At 37.9% G+C, this 21,143-nt stretch overlaps 1 protein-coding gene across 1 annotated transcript; it reads right to left on the bottom strand.

The window, feature by feature from the left end:
- Positions 1 to 1,839: 1,839 nt before the first annotated feature.
- LOC114361563 (membrane alanyl aminopeptidase) lies at positions 1,840 to 20,906 on the bottom strand. Its single transcript, XM_028316640.1, has 15 exons — positions 20,817 to 20,906; positions 19,741 to 20,194; positions 16,286 to 16,444; positions 15,355 to 15,669; positions 14,524 to 14,707; positions 13,808 to 14,049; positions 11,951 to 12,140; positions 11,292 to 11,478; positions 11,093 to 11,193; positions 10,831 to 11,010; positions 10,169 to 10,353; positions 8,510 to 8,677; positions 6,792 to 6,935; positions 5,121 to 5,190; positions 1,840 to 2,336 (listed from the first exon to the last, which is right to left on the bottom strand). Exons 2-15 carry the CDS (start codon positions 20,190 to 20,192, stop codon positions 2,136 to 2,138), a joined length of 2,778 nt encoding a protein of 925 aa, XP_028172441.1. The 5' UTR covers positions 20,193 to 20,194; positions 20,817 to 20,906; the 3' UTR covers positions 1,840 to 2,135.
- Positions 20,907 to 21,143: the final 237 nt, after the last annotated feature.

The following is a 21,143-nucleotide window of genomic DNA, read 5'->3' as shown; positions in this document are numbered from 1 at the left end:
ATCATAAAGGAGGTCTCATAATACATTTTTCATGTCATTGTGTGCTTCGACTTTTGTAATGTATAGAAAACGGGAAGAATCACTTCGTCACGAATCACAAATCAACTCCACTAGAGTCCCTACTAAGCACAACCATTTCCATTGTATTTAACTCTATCTGTCCCTTACACACACTTTAGATTCCTTTTAAATATGAGAGAGACAATAGAATGGAATAAACTTATTAGTTTTGAACGTAGACCCCAAATAGACCTGTGGGTAGAGCCGGTAATAGCACTCTATTGTCCCCTAGAGATTACCACCCACTCGTAAAGAAATCTTGCCGTTATTCTTATGCTACAATAAGTGCACGTATGCTATATGATCGGTGCAAGATGTTTAGGGTTCCGCAAGGTAAAGTCATTCTGAATTGAAATGATTTCGTTCGTTCGTTCGTTTCAGCCAAATGACGTCCACTGCTGGACAAAGGCCTCCCCCAAGGTTTTCCACAATGAACGGTCCTGCGCTGCCCGCATCCAGGCTCTTCCCGCGACCTTTACCAGATCGTCGGTCCACCTAGTAGGAGGCCTGCCCACGCTACGTTTTCCAGCCCGTGGTCGCCACTCGAGTGTGTTGCCAGTGTTGACATATGGATCCGAAACGTGGTCGCTTACTATGGGCCTCATAAGAAGGCTCAAGGTCACCCAAAGGGCGATGGAGCGGGCTATGCTCGGAGTTTCCCTGCGTGATCGAATCAGAAATGAGGAGATCCGTAGGAGAACCAAAGTAACCGACATAGCTCGCAGAATTGCTAAAATCAAGTGGCAGTGGGCGGGGCACATAGCTCGTAGAGACGATGGCCGTTGGGGCAGGAAAGTTCTCGAGTGAAATGATTTATTTTTAAATAATTACGAGTCTAATGCTCGTTTTCACCATCAATCCCTAATTTTTAAGTGACCCCTATAAAAACAAAATTCCTATTATGTGTTACCATAGAAGTCACTTTAAAATTAGGGATTGATGGTGAAAACGGACATAAATTATATTCAGGACTTGCAAGTTCAAGGAATTGTCATTTAGGGAGCTATTTTTATTATTTATTTCCTATAAAATAAACAGATATTTTTACAACAAACGCAAACTTGACCAAACAAAGAAAAAAAACTTTGTGTTGGTACTCAAAAATAAAAGCGTGTCCGCGAAGCAAAGAGGCAAGGATACTGGCTGCATTTTTTTAAAACAAATGAAAATAAAAGTCATAACAGCTGCACTGTTAAAATGATGTTATACTTCAAGCTTAGACAACTTTTTTACTTATTAACATACCTACCTACGATGACTTCTCTTTAAATCTGTGATCTAATTGTTATTCATAACAATGTAATATGGCAATAATAAATTACATCATTTTTACAACTCTGACACAGTGTATCGAGGTAAATGTGTAAAAAGCCTTGACATAGCAATGATCTAAATTCTTAAGAACATGACTGCATAATTTCTTGTAATCCTACTTAGTAATTACTAATTGATAAATTAGTAGGTAATGTGCATTGAAAAATCCTACATTGATGATTTATATTGTAAGATCTCAAAAACCGTAAAGTTTGCGAAGTGGACGTTTGTTTGAATAATTTGTTTAATAAGCAATTTTTAATTTAAAAACAAGTACACAAACTTGCTATCGTTAGCTGAGATTAAGGCTGGGTTACACCATCTTACTTTAACTTTGACAAACGTCAAAAATCTGTCAAAGTCCATACAAAAAGCACCGGTTCTCGTTATATTTACGGTCAAAGTTAGGTGGTGCAACTCAGCTTAAGACTTATTTTTTTCGTTATTAAAAAAAAAACAAGTGAAGAGCTTAAAAGTAATTTTATTATCATAAAATATTTGGCAATTCGATACACAATTATTGTCCTTAGTTTACGTTTGTAAGTACCTGTTGTCTAAGTTTTAAACTTATAGATAAGACTATCTACAACATAGTGGAGCGACATCTCTTCATTTATCAAAACTATAAGCACGTACATACATTATTCTTAAAATCTGAAAAGCACCAACAGTCTTCATACTAAAACAATTAAAATAGGTAAAGTTACACAAACCTATCTCAAATCTCATCTTACAAATGAATCGGGATTCATGTGTGATATCTAGTTGAGTCTCAAGACTGCCAAACATAAGACGATCAGGGCGAGAGACGACGGCAGCGCCACCGCATGGCCCTTGAATGCGTTAAGCAGTTCGGTTTTGTGGCTCTCCACCCACATGGCGTTGGCTCTGCCTGAGGCTAGAGTGGCGAGGGCGCCATCTTTGTCACCGCACTCTGTGCAGGAGTTTAGCCAGGATTCAAACTGTAAAAAAAAACATAAAAAATAACGGGTCACATGCGTTTTGGCGCGCTTTTAGCAGCTGACCGAATAATGTGTGAGTAGCCATTTGCCACTTTATGGCATTTTAGTTTAAGGGATAGATTTATTACTAGTCATTCTTCCTTAAAATTATCTGAATGGTATTTTAGAACATTGAATAGCAATAAATAAGTGAATGAATGAAAATGACTTTCAAACAATTAATTTTATAGTAACAAACTAAATTGCTGCCAATTAATACAACCATACTACACAGCAAGGCCAGTACGAATTAATAAAACACCTAAATGTCATTGTAATTTAAATTACACAAGTGAGACATATTATGTTCTACAACAACACAATGCAATGGAACTCTACATTTACCAATTTTTTTGTTATATTCCAAAGTATATTCAATTTTAACATTCTTGTTTAACTGATAAACTGTGTGACAATATATTAAAAACTTTGACTCCGTTTATAAGAACGACGTAGTTATTCGCACCTCTACCTATTAAAAGTATTCTCTACTTAACAGTATCGTCATCATTATGTTTAGGAACGTAAATAAATCGATTGTCCAGGTTTAGTAGATAACGCCTATAAAAAACCCCAAATAAAACTACCCAAAAAAACGTCCAATTCATAAGTCGTCTAACTTTGGATCACAGAGTTCATTTTATTGTCATTCAGTGAGCTATACCTATTCTATCTACTGGTGTTGCTTGAACTTGGATGTACTCAAGGCGCGTAACATCATTTTAGATGCCTAAATAATATTCGCCTTTGTGAAAATCAATTTAATGATCAAAATTCATTAAAATTCCAAACCAATTGCAATGTTATCCAGGTATCAAAGCCGGCGCCAAATCTAAATCTGTCGCGGCCAAGGTCACAAGAAATTAGACTAAGCGATTGGCCATCAGCCAATGCTCTGAAAATCACTTTCACTTTTAATAACTCTGATTGAAGTGACTCCGGAAGTCTGGATACGTAGATTATAGGTCATGGTAGAGCATATTTATGCTGCTGATTATCATCATAACTCATATAAAATGCTTAGTTTTCAGGCTCAGTCCTCTACATCTTAAAATCTGGATTTGATGGCAATATAGGATCTCCTTTAAAGGCTCACTGAAGTCACAATGTCACTGTTTCCAAGCGACCTGGCCCCCTAGACAAGTTGCACTTTTTGATCAAATCGAAAATCAATTTCGTCAAAACTCCATGCAAAAACATAACCCTTCTGACGCAGTCGGGTAAAAAGAAGGTTTTTCGACCATTTTCAACCGATTTGCGATTATAATGTGCACTTTGTCTAGACCAACATCTACCAATACCATTAAAAACATAATAATTTCGTTTACTGACTAAGGCTGAGTTGCACCACCTAACGTAACTATAACGATAACCGGTGTATTTTGTATGGAGTTTGACAGATTTTTGACGTTTGTTAAAGTCAAAGTAAGATGATGCAACCCAGCCTAAGTAGTTATTTCTAACAAAGGTATTTATTAACTCTGGATCAGAACGTATACTACAGTTTTCGGTTTTATTCTTCTGAAAAACACCTGCCTAAAATTAACCTACTTGTTGTAAAAGCTAATCAATAACATTGTCTTGCCCCTTCTATTTCCGTGTGCCAGTCCCCAAATGGCAAAAGTAATGGGCTTTCATTAGTCCAGTGTTTCCCAAAGTGAAGGCAATTTACTTAAATAGTCTCTTTTGTTTTTAAAGAGTGTCTCTGATTACGTTTTTGGCCCTTTCCCATTTTGCCTAAAATGTTTGTGAAGTAGTATTAGTAGAAGTGGAAATCCTTGGGGTAGGCTTTTGTCCAGCAGTAAACGTCTTTCGGCTGAAACGAACGAACGAACGATTAGTAGAAGATGCAGTAATTGTTATCTATATTGTTGTAACATAAGCAGAAAGACTAAGAGCTAGTGAACGCCAGACCTACGCTATTTTATAAAAACTGAAAGTTTGCTCGTTCCAACTCCTTGCCAGACAATCATTAAGGGTAGCTGCCAAAGCCACGATGACCCAAACTTCATGATGCACCAACGTTCTTACCTATATTAGGAGCATGCTGTGACAAACTTTCATAACGTAGGTCTGGCGTTCACTAGCGCTTAGTCTAATACTTAGCACAATTATTAATATTTTTTTCTGCAACTTCTGAGGTTTGAGAACCTGTGTATCAGCAAATCCGCGGAAAAGTCAAACAAAGAACCCTTGTAATGAATGTACACTCGGCGCCGAGTGTTTGCGGCCGCTCATTTAGGCCGACTCGCAATTAGTGGATGGTTTGTGTGACACTTTGTTTGCGGACTATTTAGATTGAGGGGGCATTTTGATGACATGTGAAACAGCCATAACAAGGATTTTTTATTTTTATTTTATTGGATAAGGTAAACTCGTTGTATTCAATCATCATCATCAATAGCCCTTTACAGTCCACTGCTGGACTATGAGCCTCCTCCACTATAGTGGAGGGTTTTGCCATAATCTCCACGCTTGGCAGGCGGGTTGGAGATCGCAGTTTCAAAGATTGATGTTTTTCAGAGAGCGCTGCTGCCCGTTCTCTGTTTGATGTGTAGTCCCTAAGTCGCCTCTTACGACACACCCTTGGGAAGAGTAGGGGTTGGTGATAAAATGTATTCTACTCTGCCGTCACCATACGGCCGTGTATTCAATATTGTATTCAATAGCCACGGGATAAAAACTTAATAAGCCTAATTTACTAGGATTTTAGAGAAGTATTGAATTCCCTGCCCTTATACTTACTTCATTTATTTCAGCTTCAGTTCGAAGAGCTCCTGCCACTGCATTGAAGACCGTATCCATTGATGGATAGCTGCAAAAAGAGGTTAAATGAGATATAAAAACCGTTATGTCAATAATGTTACTGATATACGAGTAGCAATACGAAATTGGCAAGCTGCTGTGACAATATAACGAAAAACAGGCACGAAGAACTGACGCGATGACGGTTACAAAGGAAGAAAAAATGTTCCTAAATAAACAAAACGTATTAAGCAAGAGTGAGATGAACTAACATTATTGATAATTCAAATACTCGTAGAACAAATTAATCCCATCAAAAACAATACTTGTCAAAAAAACCAAGTCTCGCAACTCAGTTGTTCTACGGTAAAAAGTTGTGAGATCCATGTAATACCAAGTTCAGGCCAGGAAATCTTTAACGTTTTACATAAATTATTGACTTGGCCATCGCACTAAATAATTTAATTTACACGTGTTTTCATGCGATGGCCAAGTCAATATATTTATGTAAAACGTTAAAGATTTCCTGGCCTGGACTTGGTATTACCAGGCCTGTTCATCTCCGCGAGTTTAAATCGAAAACAAAACACGCACGATGGCCCACCTACAGGATACTATTCGACAAGGCCTCACATACGAGCGAACTTTGACTCACGCACGCGTATTCTTGTGTATGATGGAAGAAAATTAAGAAAATGGTGTACCAAATACTGTGCAGTATTTAACTGCCTAAATAATCATAGAAACACAGAATGTACTTTTTTAAGTTGCATCAAGACACTGAGAGATAAATAAGTAGTTAATATTATTCATGATAATTCATGCTAAATCATGTATTTCCTCCGCCATTTTCCGCGGTTTGGCACCTCACGTCACATCATTTTACCGAAGTCAGCCCTATAGCTTCGGCGCAGTGCCGATCACTGACTTTTGTCAACTAAATGGTGCTAGACACTTGAGACAGGCTAAATTACACCATATTGTTAATGACATTGAGCATACATTTTTTTAAATACCTTCGCGAAGTAAAACTTCTGTACGTAGTACTTATTATTATTCTGTGGTATTACATGGATCTCACAACTTTTGACCGTAGAACAACTGAGTTGCGAGACTTGGTTTTTTTGACAAGTATTGTTTTTGATGGGATCTCATTTCTTTTTGTATTTTGTAGACAGCAGTTATGTATCTAGAAAACTGGACCGAAAATGAAAAATTTTACTCGACTTGGCGGTTGCACTACCGTGCCCCCAAATATTTTAGTTTTTCCTTGATTCATACACCAAACACTACTTATATTCCAAATTTGAAGCTTCTAGGTCTGCTAGAAGTGCCTTAGAGTTTTGATGATCGGTGAGTCAGTCAGTGAGTCAGTGAGTGACAAAATTAAGTAACTTTGACCCGTTATAATTCTTAAACTACTGGTTCAAATTGAATGAAATTTGAAATATACCGTGTCTTTACAATGCCTGCATAGCTAATGAAAATTCAGCCTTCTAGTTTTATCCAGAACGAAGTTACAGGCGGTCGAAAATGGCCTGAATTGCTTCGAGAAAAGGATGGTACGGCCGTGCTCGACTTGGTGGGGGCACTGCCGTGCCCCCAGATATAGTTAATGTAATGATGACCATTATTGTTTACACACAGCGGTTATTCTTGAATGAAACTTACATGCTACTCCACAGTGTAAAGTTGTTCTTCAGACCGTCGATCACAATGTGTACGTGGCTGTGGTTACCCACCACGCCACTCAAGGGGACCGTGAGATCTTGAGACATGATGGGACTGTTCTCCTCCAGCATTGAAACTAGGAACCTGGAGGTAACGAAGAGCAAACATTTAGTTAATAATAATTATTAGAATCTCTAATTAAGGCTGAGTTGCACCACCTAACTATGGTGATAACCGGTGTGTTTTGTATGGAGTTTGACAGATTTTTGACGTTTGTCAAAGTTAAAGTAAGATGGTGCAACCCAGCATAGGAATGCCATAGCACAGCCATAGTGTAGTGAGACAAGGCAACAAATACAGATCGCCGTAATGACAGATGTTGATGACCAGTTGGTAGGCTGCTGATGCACAAGTTTATGATTTCTATCGTCTTTCTAAACGGCGTATAATAGCATTATACATTATTTAAATAAATTTAAAAAAAAAATATTGGAAACAAGAAAAATTGAAAATGAAAAAGCGTGTAGGATAATAGCCGCAATCGTTTGAAAAAAATGTGGTGCGACTACACCCACTTCCGTAAAATTATTCCACAAACACACTACTTTGTTTTTATTTAAATTTTTCCCAAATTTGACCTGAAAACTGCTTTTTTTTTCTTGCGTGTTTTCAACCGATTTTTTTATTTAATATTAGGTAATATCGAATATTATGTCTTTAGTCAAATAAAATAAATGTTAGATCCAGATAATGATTGGGTAGCTAGTTACGAGCCGCCAAAGTGTAACAAAAGTACAAACTAGGGGTCAAATGGGCGAACTTGTATTCTTAAAATGACCTAACCTATACATACACCCACGAAGTTTGTCTAACCTTCCGCCAAACACCCTGTATAGTTTAGAACTCGAGAACCGATATTTTCGACTCGCCACTACAAGAACACAGGACTCCAATATGCACACTCTGTCATGTCTTCGGGTCTTTTCCTCCCGGTTATGTTCGAATACTAGACCAGCATTGCGGAGTACAGAGGGATGAGTGAGCTACACGAATATGCGCCTTAAATTAACACAGACAGCACACACAAACAAAAAAGAAAACAAAATACAAAAAAAAAACTAAAATAAATAATACAAAAACATACAACAATAAAAAATGACAACTAATATTATTAGACATAAACTAATGCCCAACATTGAACCAACCCAGCCATGATACTGTCAGGAGGGCGCCACCATCACTACCAGATTACTACTTACAGTTTCAGCCATATTGGACCATCTTAACATCAATACTGTTATTATATACGAGTAGGAACAAGCCGTGGCTAAAGTCATAGTCCATTGAAATAAAATAAAAAAAAGAAAAAAAGAAAGGGAATCAATCAGTCATGTCAATCGTCAACTGTCAACATTTTTAGTGACTGACATTAACAAAATAAATAAAAAACAAAAACCTGCGCATGAGCATGCGCTGCCACGCAGATGAAAAGTGACGTGGTAAAGGTTTTTAGCTTAAACGTCACAGGACCAGGGGCACCAATCGTTCTCCCTTCACCTAGGGTTGCCAGGTGACTTTTTATTAGGGTGAAATGTCCGGCACAGCACAGACCGGCTTTTGTGTTGTTGGACCTGGCAACCCTACCTTCACCTTAAGCATTTAGGGCATTGTGTAACATACACGTGACACAACCTAGACGTGAGTACATTATGTCTTACTTCTTCAAGCTAGCTTCGTCAGTGGTGCAGCCCAGGACCTCACCGATGAGCCGGGCTTCGTTAGCTACGTTGGTGGTGGACATGCGTTGCCACATGAAGTCGTAGTCAGCACCAGTACCGTAGCGAAGACCAGTGCAGTATGCGACCGGTCGTAGACTGGGCGGGATCCTGGAGGTAAGGAATAAAAATATTATAAAGACAAAGACAAATACTTATACAGCGGGAGATTCGTTCGTTCGTTCGTTCGTTTCAGCCGAAAGACGTCCACTGCTGGACAAAGGCCTCCCCCAAGGATTTCCACAAAGACCGGTCCTGTGACGCTCGCATCCAGGCATCTCCCGCGACCTTCACCAGAGCGGGAGATAGTGCTTTGTTGCGATATTTGATGGAAGCTTACGTAGAGCAGTGGACTGCCAAGGGCGGTGATAATGATGATGATAAAAGATGTTAACTACGTAGATACACTACTCAAGTACCTACATGGTAGCTAAGTATTTACTATGCACTTGTAAATAAAACAAAATCTGTTTAGTTTCAAGTAGATTACCTACGAGTACATACGTAACATGTCTGTATTGATCCAACATAAAATATCTAGATACCTATATTTTTGAACTTCATTGGCCCTGATTAACATTATTTTACTCTTCTTCATCCTAAAATCAAATACTTTATTCTCAAATCCATTAGCAGCATTAACCCATCTTATTAATATCATAGAAGAAACTTTAATCGTAAGTTTTACTATTTATAACTCTTCAAACAAAAGTTTATTCCATCTTGTGGTGCTATCATCGTATACGCTTTACAGCGCGTTTCGCGGCTTCGTAACGATTATTGTTTATTATATTAACACACTTTCCAGATTAAAGACGGTCAGCCATAATCTATTTTCGGTTTATGACCGTGGTGATTGTATACACACTTAAAATATTTTCCTTGATAAATTAGAATATTTTAGGTATTTTTATCCATAACGAGGACAACGAGGAAGCCAAGGCTGCATCTCATATAAACGAGTACAGTTTTCTACACTTAAAACTATAGGTATTCTAGCTACGTGATATACTCTTGTCACTTTATAGTACCCTTTCCTCAAAACTAAATATTTAATTGCAATTGCTGATAGCGTACGGCCGCTAGTTATCACATTATTTTTTCTGACAGCCAAAAATACTCACTCCACACCATTGTCATCGAAATTTCTGAATTTAGTCCGCATAGTCAATTTTACAGGACAGCTGCAGTCTCAAAGTCGTCCGACTCTCGCTCTTCGAAGCCGTAAGGTCATAGCACACTTATCAACCCGGAAAGGGATCAACATCGTATCTTCCCAGCCTTTCGTCTTTCGTTTACGTTACGGTGCGGATAAGTGCGTTGTAGTACGGAGTTTCATACAAAGAATAGTGACCGCCTCGAGTTGATACGGTTACGATCCGTTTCTGGGTTGTTAATTGTGCTGTATTGTGCAGCAGATACTTACTCTACACCATTGTCCACGAAGTTTCTGAATTTAGCGACGAAATGTTCCACGCACTCCGTATGGTCCAGCTTGCAGGCCAACTCCAAAACTTGCATGCGGTTGCGAGTCGTCTCAAAGTCGTCCGACTCTCGCTCTTCGAAACCTAAATAGGAAATTGTATGGTGCAAGATACTTACACTACACCATTGTCAACGAAGTTTCTGAATTTAGCGACGAAATGTTCCACGCACTCCGTATGGTCCAGCTTGCAGGCCAACTCCAAAACTTGCATGCGGTTGCGAATCGTCTCAAAGTCGTCCGACTCTCGCTCTTCGAAGCCTAAATAAGCGATTGTATTGTGCAGCAGATGTAGTGTGTGAGCCTGTTAGAATAAAAATTCAGTTTTCAATCGTAGCAAGTAGAATCGTAAGGCTTATATGAAGAAAATTGACAGCATTTAGTTAAAATTTACAATTAATGGTAAATTTTTATTTTATTCACTTCAACAGTCAATAGAAAACTGTTCACACTAAGCTTGGCGTAGCATAGCGTTTATTCTTGTTATTTTGATGTCTGGTGCAACAGCTTTCCTCGCTGTATTGGTGGTTGGTTTATTATGACAGTAATTTATGATATCTACTTTTACAGAAGCAATTAAATTGACGTATCGACAGAACAACGATCGGTGAGTAGAAGTGCATTTATCAAAAATACTTGTGTTGTTGTGAATAACATTTTACACGTAATCAAAGGTTACAAAACTTAAATTACAAAAACTTAGATAATTATGTTCCAACAGCTAAAAGTGTAGTTCATCAAGTTTTTAGTTTTCTCGATTTTAAATTAATAAAAATCTTACATCGATAATATCAGCTACGGTATCGGTACCCAGGTACCTACTCCTAAGTTTGTTCAGACCTCTGATTGCGGCGTACCAAACGTTGAAGTCGGTTTCAGATTGCAAGTAGAGCAAAGCATCGTTCAATGTACTGAAAGACACCTCATCGGCAAAGTAGAAAGCGAATAGGTCGTTTATAATCTGTAAATAAAAAAAATATTGTCTTAAAATCACTTCAAACATGATGTCTTCAAACAGATATTACCTCATTGTAAAACAGTACCTTAGCTCTATTCAAATAATGTATTTTCTCCAATTCACCACCTTTTAAAGCCTTGATTATCATTTGCAAAGACTGCGAGTCGTATTTTACTCGGTATAATCCTAAAAAAATATCAAAATTAAATCGATTCGTAGTTATACAACCATATTGAAAAAAAAAGATAATGATGCTGGCCATACACTACACGAAAAAAACATACCTGTCTCTTGCAGATTAAAAATAATCCAGGTTTGCGTGAAGTTGTGAATGTTAAAAGTGTGCGTTTTTCCTTCCATGATGAACGCTGGTTTAGTATTCACGAAGTTAGGGTTGTCACCAGTGGTGTATGTGATCGGGATTTTGTATGTCTCATCCGATGTGTGTGACCCGTTGATGTAAAATCGTCTCTGTAAAAAAAAATACTTTAGGCACTAATATCAACGCAGTGCCACAAATGGATGCCATATTCTGATTTGGTACACGTTTAATTTTTTTGTATATTGACTATCTTAAAGTATTTCCTCTTCTTCTTAAAAAGTTTTCATGTGATATTTTTCTAATTTTCATCTTTCAAATTACATTCCAATAAAATAAAACGCTGTGATTATCTTTGTTAATACAGTCACAGTTAATTTATGTGCTATTGTATAAATAGGAAATACCTAACTAGGTGATGTAATAAACTATAGTCGCACTTTTAATTCCTTACTAGTTTGAAGCATAAATTAAATTAACTTTCCTACGTTCTTTAACTCCAATTCTATAAACTAAAGGCGCACTTTTGATTCCTTACTAGTTTCCTACATTCTTTAACTCCAATTCTATTAATACATGGTTTAAAATAGTTACATAATGGTGGTATCAAAAGTATTCCAGTACCTGAGTTAAAGTAACGGAACCCGCTTCGTAATTGACCTGAACGTCCAACACCGGGTGTCCAGCTTGTGAAATCCAGGAGCTCATGATGTCTCCAATGGTATGACCAGGGTACAATGCTAAGGAATTCGTGGTATTCACTCCCTTTTCCAGAGCCGAATACATCAGTTCGGGGTAGCCAGCTTGGAATTGACTGCAAAAACATTAAACGGTGTTATGCTATGGTGTATGCTGGCATGGTCAAAATCCTGGCAATTTTATTACTAGCCATAATTATGCCCTTAATTTCGAACTCCTCCTATGTTCTTCTCATTAATTTCGTTGCGGGTCCAATGACAGTTTAACTTTCCCCCGGGACAAACTTGACCTTCATTGGTTGGGTTTTTGTGGCGGTCAAGCTAGATCCTGGCTACACAGGAGTTGCAGTGGTGGGAACGAGAGGTGGGAATAGTCCCGTATTTTAGCCATATGCCCGTTTTCACCATCAATCCCTAAATTTTAAGTGACCCCTATGAAAACGAAATTCCTGTTAAATTTTACCATAAGGGTCACTTAAAAATTAGGGATTGATGGTGAAAACGGGCAATAGCCACCCAAACTATTCATAGCTACACTCGGCATCAAATAAATCGCACCTCCCGCGACAAGGGGGGGGGGGTATTTTTCTTGAAGGATATTTATTGGGCTTTCAAATAACACCAATATTGTTGGGGTACCATGATTGTGTCAGAAGAAAATCTTTAAAGTTCGCGTCGCGGAAGGTGCGGTTTATTTGATGTTAACCCATTTAGCCCTACCGTACCCTATGTGGTACGGTATCTTTTTGAAAATATTTTGAAGTACCAAACTGTTGTTAATTTGTAAAAATGATTGTGACGGTAAGCTTAAATTGATTATTTTACATAAAAATATTTTAAAAAATGTTTTAACAAGTGGTTTCGGAAATATTTATGAAATTCCTCGACAGAAAACCAAAAAAATATTTACAATGTATTTAAGAAGGTATAATTTCTTATTACTCATGGTAAATTATGTTATTTATCAATTTTATTTTAAAAATAGAGTACAATAGATATTATGACTACAAAAAAAATATTATTTAGATTATTTTTATACGGTTTATTCCAGTCTAAAATAGGTGTACCGTATAAGGTACAGTAGGTCTATGCATGAGCAAGTCATGCGAAAAAATATAATTAATATTTATTATTTTTATTTGTTTTAGGCTATTGATGCTTCACTATATTGCCACAACTCATGAAAAATTTGATAATTTCAGCAAACATAAAGCAGTCTTGGTATTTTTCTACTGCTGTCTTATCAGATGACCGCTAATGATGATCAGATTGACGAAGATTTAGGCGATAAAGATAGTGTCAATATAAATAATAACCCTCAGAGTTTTCTTCGATGGATTTGCTAAATTTCCATCATCGTGTTGCTAAATGCGATTATGGATAGCACTAAACGTAACAAATCAGAAGAAGCCAGGTCTTCTTCAGCTATCCTCACTAACTTAGGAGAAGGTAGGAAAAAAGAACCAAATGTGGTTAGTATCACAGAGAACGTCTTACAAGATATGCCAAGTGTGATACTAGTGATCATGTGATTTTATTTTTATTTTATATCATACAAAAATAAATAAAAATCTTCTTTGAACAACGACTATGTTTTGCTTGCTTATAGACCTACTGTACCCTATATGGTACGGGCTCCCCACGGCCCCCTATTTATGGATTATTTTTTTAAATATTTTTTTCATGATTTTTAGGCTTCCCTTTGTAAGTTTTTGCTGAAAAAACGATATTTATTTACAAAAATAATTATCAGTCTAAATGGGTTAAGTGTATTACAACTTACTTGGTAGTCAAGTACGAATTCAATCCAATCCTGAAAGCCTCGTCGCCAATAAGGTGATGCATCATCCTGATCACCGATCCCGCTTTCTGATAGGTGATGGTACCGAAGTGTTCACTGATCTCAGCAGGGGAGGAGACATTGTCATTGGTGATGGGCGGTGATGAAGGGGACTCGTCAGCATCAAGCGCCGCGTAGACCGACCCGGTGACCAGGATATTGCCTGAACCTACTTCGGGCTCGATCTAAAAATACAAGAATTGAACGACATCAAAGTAAATTACACCCGTATTCACAAATGATGTTTGCTTATGTGAAGCAGCAACACTATGCGAAGTCGAACTCACAACATTGAATAAAGCTCTGTGATTGGTTCGTGTGTTTCACTCCGCCACTCAAGTATTATCTATGAATAGGTTTTTGGGACACTGTGCGTCCACGCGCGCTGTGAGACCTCATAGTAATGTTTGTGAATAAAAAAACTCATAAAACTCAAATATACGGGTGTTAGTCATCGCCTCGACTTTCGAAAACTCTTCAGTTTAATTGTTATTTTTATCTTCTACACAAAGTCTATGACACGCCTGTTTTAAAGAACAATAAACTTGTAAATGAAACTTGTATATCATAATTATTATAGAGTCTGTCAGTCTGATTCCAGCCAATTACAATCTTGAGTTAAAATTGAGAGTTAAGTGTTCCAATTAGAGTTTTCTTACCAAAGCAGTAATGTAATCTTGGAAGTAGTTCGCGAAGCCCTCGTTCAGCCATGTGTTGCTCCACCAGTGGCACGTGACGAGGTTCCCGAACCACATGTGGGTGGTCTCATGAGCGACGATCTGCGCTACCCGGTATTTGTAGTAGGGTCCAGATTCCTCAGGAACGTACAGGAGAAGCGCTTCCCTGTTTAAATTAATAAATAAATAATAATAATAAATATCCTTGGACATTTTACACTGCGCTTCTAGTCCCAAACTAAGCAAAGCTTGTACTATGGGTACTAGACAACGGATATAAACATACTTAAATACTTTTTTTTTTGTAAATACATACTTATTATACATAGAAAACACCCAGTCCAATACAAACAAATATGTTCATGCACACAAATGTTTGTACTGTGCGGGAATCGAACCCGCTACCTCCGGAATAGTAGTCCGTTTCGAACCACTACACCAAACGGCCGACTAATACGAATACAGTGAGTATTGATGACTTCAGATTCACTTAATTAATTTAATAATTTTACAAGTCAGAAAACTCATTTAAATTGGCCTCAAAACCAACGTTGATAATTCCTAAAACTTGTACTAAATTATCATAATAATAATAATATGATCGCTTTATTATTACTATTCCATAGCAAGGAGGATTAAATAGCTGAATGAAAAATTATTGGTAACTATAGCAAATTGATCTATCAGAAAATTAAATATTGTTTATTTTATTACAACAGTGTTGTGCATGTGCAGTATTCGTGACGTAAAACGCGACGGAAAATTAAATCCAAAATTGTATGTTGAAATATTTAAAAAAAGTATTGTAGGTACCTGTACTTAACCAGACCCCAGTTCTCCATAGCACCAGCTCTGAAATTGGGCAACGCAATGTGGTCAAGCTTCAGCTGGTTATTTGTAGAGTAGTAGTTGACCCCGAAGTAGTCTCCCAAAGCGTCAACTACCCTCTTGCCAAAGTCGAAGGCGTATTCAGTTTGGTTCGTGGCTTCTGGTCTGGCAAAGACGCCGAACTCCATCGAATTGTTGGAGCTGTAGTATTGAGCTTCTAGCTCGGAGACGAGGAAGGCAACGAGGTATGTGGACATACGAGGAGTCGGGTGGAAATCTTCTCGGACGTAACCATTGGATCTGGAAGAAGGATTTTCAGTTAAAATAATTTATGAATGTGAACTCGTTAGCTTTATATCAAACCCTAGTGGTTTTTTCAAGCTATCCAAAAGTAATTGTCCCAACAATGTATTTGTCTTTTTAGTTGTTAAATAAATGAAAAAGGAAAGTTATTAACTGGCCCGTTCCTTTCAAATCAAATGAAATCTAGTATTTTTTATTACTGGCCCGACTAGGCTGCACATGGGCCAATCAGTACCCAACCCAATAATGAAAAAATATTGTAATTAAAAATAACCTTTCCAATTCCAATAAAGCAAACAAGTGTTTAACTTGTTTGCTTTATGCTAATCTATACTAATATTATAAATGCGAAAGTAACTCTGTCTGTCTGTCTATCTCACTTTCACGCCTAAACCACTGAACCGACTTTTATGAAATTTGGCATAGAGATAGTTTGATGATAGTTTTTATCCCGGTTTTTTAAACAGGAACGCGCGTGAAAAATTTTTTCTGTGACAGACAAAATTCCACGCGGGCGAAGCCGCTGGCGGAAAGCTATTTCTGCTATAAATCCTCGAGGATCGAGGATGGACGATGGACGTCATAGCCTAGAAATACCAATATCCATACTCACAAATCCGTAGTAGCAGCAATCTTAGTGTTAGTCAACGAGGGTTTATAACTAGCTGGGCGCATTATGGTGAGTGTGAACACAGCCTTCAGTTCGGGCTCGTCGAAGCACGGGAACACTTTTCTTGCGTGCGTGGGCTCCATTTGCGTAGCCCCCAACCATCTGGAAATTAAAGATTATGTAATGGACATGCATGTGATATATATATGCACACATCTACAAACTTCCTTAGGCACATTTATCTACAGTTCTTGAAGCTTTTGTATGTGGCAAATTAAGGTGCATTCTATGATGAGACTATATTGAATCAGACTATATTGAATCAGACTTATTGAAGTCTGATTTTTTTATATCAGAATTCAATATAATCTGATATGGCTTTCATGGCCTGATTTCAGACAGGGTTGTGGTTTGATGCCCAGAGACTAAAATAATTTGTGCTTTTTTATTCTGTAGGAAAATATAGAGAACTAAGAGTAGGCGCACACCGTTGATTTTTAGTTGGCCGATAGTTGTGCTCGATTTTAATTTGTATGAAGAATCGGCCAAATCGAATCGGCGTAGTGTGCGCACTCCCATACATGCCCATACTGATCAACTGCCCGACTAAACTATCGGCCGACGAAAAATCAACGTTGTGCGCCTACTCTTAGCTACAGCTGTAGATGAAGCTTTTGTATGTGACAAATGAAGGTTCTATGACGACTAATTAAAAATTTCAGACTTCAATATAGTCTGATATGGCTTTCATGGCCTGATATTAGACAGGATTGTTGTTTGATGCCCAGAGACTAAAATAATTTGTGCTTTCTTTATTCTGAACGAAAATGTTCTGAACTAAACTGTTTCCCCTAATTATTATGATTTATGTTTATTAAATAGATACCTATAAATAGGTACTTTTTAGGGTTCCGTAGCCAAAATGGCAAAAACGGAACCCTTATAGTTTCGTCATGTCCGTCTGTCCGTCTGTCCGTCTGTCCGTCTGTCCGTCTGTCCGTCTGTCCGTCTGTCCGTCTGTCCGTCTGTCCGTCTGTCCGTCTGTCCGTCTGTCCGTCTGTCCGTCTGTCCGTCTGTCCGTCTGTCCGTCTGTCCGTCTGTCCGTCTGTCCGTCTGTCCGTCTGTCCGTCTGTCCGTCTGTCCGTCTGTCCGTCTGTCCGTCTGTCCGTCTGTCCGTCTGTCCGTCTGTCCGTCTGTCCGTCTGTCCGTCTGTCCGTCTGTCCGTCTGTCCGTCTGTCCGTCTGTCCGTCTGTCCGTCTGTCCGTCTGTCCGTCTGTCCGTCTGTCCGTCTGTCCGTCTGTCCGTCTGTCCGTCTGTCCGTCTGTCCGTCTGTCCGTCTGTCCGTCTGTCCGTCTGTCCGTCTGTCCGTCTGTCCGTCTGTCCGTCTGTCCGTCTGTCCGTCTGTCCGTCTGTCCGTCTGTCCGTCTGTCCGTCTGTCCGTCTGTCCGTCTGTCCGTCTGTCCGTCTGTCCGTCTGTCCGTCTGTCCGTCTGTCCGTCTGTCCGTCTGTCCGTCTGTCCGTCTGTCCGTCTGTCCGTCTGTCCGTCTGTCCGTCTGTCCGTCTGTCCGTCTGTCCGTCTGTCCGTCTGTCCCTCTGTCCGTCTGTCCGTCTGTCACAGCCGATTTACTCGGAAACTATAAGTACTACAGTGATGAAATTTGATGGGAATATGTGTTGTATGAACCGCTACAAAATTATGACACTAAATAGTAAAAAAAAGAATTGGGGGTGGGGCCCCCCATACATGTAACTGAGGGATGAAAATTTTTTTTCGATGTACATACCCGTGTGGGGTATCAATGGAAAGGTCTTTTAAAATGATATAAAGTTTTCTAAAAAACATTTTTCTTAAAGTGAACGGTTTTTGAGATATCAGCTCTCAAAGTCGTAAAAAGTATGTCCCCCCCCCTCTATTTTTATAACTACGGGGTATAAAATTCTAAAAAAAATAGAGGTGATGCATGCTAATTAACTCTTTCAACGATTTTTGGTTTGATCAAAGTATCTCTTATAGTTTTTGAGATAGGTTGATTTAACTGTAATTTTGGTTATATTTGCTGCTACGGAACCCTTTGTGCGCGAGCCCGACTCGCACTTGGCCGGTTTTCTTTTCTTGTCTTGTGTGGTGGTGTCAATAAATCTGCCTACATTAGTAGAACATTAGTTCTGAAATCTCTTCGTGTTAGGTATTTGTGCAAAAATTACAAAATGTTTTGCATGATGCATATAGACAGTAAGATACTTAAATACATATATCGTTTTATTACACTATTTTGATTGTATTGTTTGTTTTAACTGTTACTGTTGTCTTGTTACTTTTGGTTATGATTAGATTATAATACCTGGCAACAGCTGCTCACCTAGGTACGAGCATTATACAGATATTTCTTTCAATCTGCACCTTATACAGGCTGTCCCAGAACGGGTGAATCAAATTGCTAGGGGAGGTAGCTCTACTAATTTACTATCCCTAAAAAATATGAAAAAAAAAATAAAGCGCATAAGAAAAAGAAAAAATTTTTTTTTTTAAAGTGAAAATATATCAGTGAAACAAGTGTTGTAAAGCGATAAAAGTGGAGGATGCTGAAAAGAAACGGGTAGGAGGAGGACGCTATGAAACTGAAACTGGAAAAGCTATCGAATAACAGTAATTAAGAAATGAAGTGAATTTGCCAGAAAGGCATAATCTTAATCATACATTTTACATAATTCTTAGGTACTACATAGTAATCTACTCGTAATGGTGGAGTGAAAGGTACTCGTAAGTATTAATGTTGTCTCATACACTTCAAATTATTTAATTGTCTAGCAATGGTTATTGCACCAGAGGAAAATTTTACGCAATCAAGCGTTAGATTTAGATTTCGCAACACTTATCGCGCTTGGTAATCCTCGAGTGCTTATGCCTTGATACGATTCTTTCGAGGACCCTTTAACATTTTCTAATAAGCGATAAACATCTGACATATTATTATCTACGAGTAGGTACACTATCAAGTACTAAAATACATAAGAACATGTAGGTAGGGGTATAGCTATAAGATATTGCACATTCATTGTTTTGAAATCCTTATTACCTATCTTGTATTTTAAGATACGTCTATCTTGTGTGTAAGGTATTAAAATATTAGGCACACCAATTGCAACTTGTAGACTTCCAGGGCTAACATTTTTTTAAACATCTTTATTGTAGTTTTGTAAAAAGCTTTAGATTGACTAATGCCCGTATTCACAAACATTACTATGAGGTCTCACAGTGCGCGTGGATGCGCGCACAGGGTGACACACAAACCAATCGCAGAGCTCTATTCAACGCTGTGCGTTCGATTTGCTGCTTCACATAAGCAAGCATCGTTCGTGAATACGGGCGTAAGTATGTCACATATACAACAAAACTGATACTTTTGTTTGCCTAAGGCCGGTCAAATTAATTCGAAGAAATCATGTATTGTACTTACTTTTTGACTCCCTTTTCAATGTAGTTGTTTCTGTAGAACCCAGTCAGATCTTCTCTAATTGGTCCTTCGTATAAAATTCTCAGCGTATACTCAACGCCTGCTTGCAAAGCGCCTTGGAGATTTATATGCGCAAAGGTGTACGCGGAGTCGAATTCCAATGCATTAGTTTCATTCAAAGGCACAGCTCCTGCAGAATTGCCGATGGTGATGTTATCGCTACTGAAGGTGAGGTCTTGTGAATGTAGCTTTATTTGGTTGATTGGCTCATCACTGGTGAACGTGATGGTCACGTCACCGTTAAAGGTGAAAGCTCTTTCGTCACCGGTGTCGAAGAATGGCATGATGCTGATAGCGTATTTGGAGGGTTTTATTGTCGTGTTCAGTCTGTAATTTGGGTCGCTAGCATTGCTGCAGATGAGTAGGCAGGCAGCCACTATGACTAGGCGGAACATGGCTGAAAAAATATTGTACTAAAGATAAATTCAACAAATTTAATGGTTCTTTGATTTTAAATGTAGACGTTAATTAGTCGTAACAAAGTAATACTAACACAATAAAATAATTTAGAATGTATCACTGCTTATCAATACCTGAATTAACTATTCTAACGGTTGGTGACTTTGGCTGGCTTAAATTTTATGACAATTTTTCCCTCAACATGATGAGTAAATTAAATTCACTAAACAGCAGTACTTAGCACCGTTTACATGATAGTTAATTTGCCAATATACCCACTAAATTATATTTGACTCGCTCATTTCAATTTATTAGATCTTTTAAATGTACACTTTTTAACTTAAAAAACATAGGAATAAAAAAGTATTCCCGTTTTCTTCGGTAACTATAAATATTCTTGAGAAAAAATTGAAAGAATTGATGTCACTTGTGAATAATCTAGTTGCATATTAATCAAGTCTTTTCAAAAATTTTATCAGCACTTTCAAATTTATTTAATTACCGCTTACAAACACAAGCATATTAATTGCTTATAAATAGTTTGGGGATAGATAGCGCTGTGTGAAATTGTCCAAAGATAATAAAAAAAAGTTTGACAAACGAATTAATTAATCACTCACCTAATGTCTTCACTAGCCTAAACAGTATTACATACTAAACAGCCGGCGTTAAAAGGATCATTTGAACAATGCTGATAAGAATCATCTCGAGCATCTGTTATCAAGAGTCACGACTGTTCATAGATAAACTACCGTTCTTCAAATGAAATTCATGAAGTTTCATAATCTTTAATATTATAAAAACAATTGTTTATTTATATTTGTGTAAGACAGAGTTAGGTAAGAGTAAAGTTTTAGTTTTTTTTAAATAATATTAGAATATCTCTATGGTCTTTGCTCTAACTTTGCTTTGGTGTTTGGTGTATGTACTGTACCTTCTGTGTAATA

This window comes from Ostrinia furnacalis, unplaced genomic scaffold, assembly GCF_004193835.3.
Source record: "Ostrinia furnacalis isolate ACB-3 unplaced genomic scaffold, ASM419383v2 OfSCF0373, whole genome shotgun sequence".
In the NCBI taxonomy this organism is placed as follows: Eukaryota; Metazoa; Arthropoda; class Insecta; order Lepidoptera; family Crambidae; genus Ostrinia; species Ostrinia furnacalis.
Note: the sequence above shows the minus strand (reverse complement) of the source record. Positions and strands in the feature narration are given on the sequence as shown.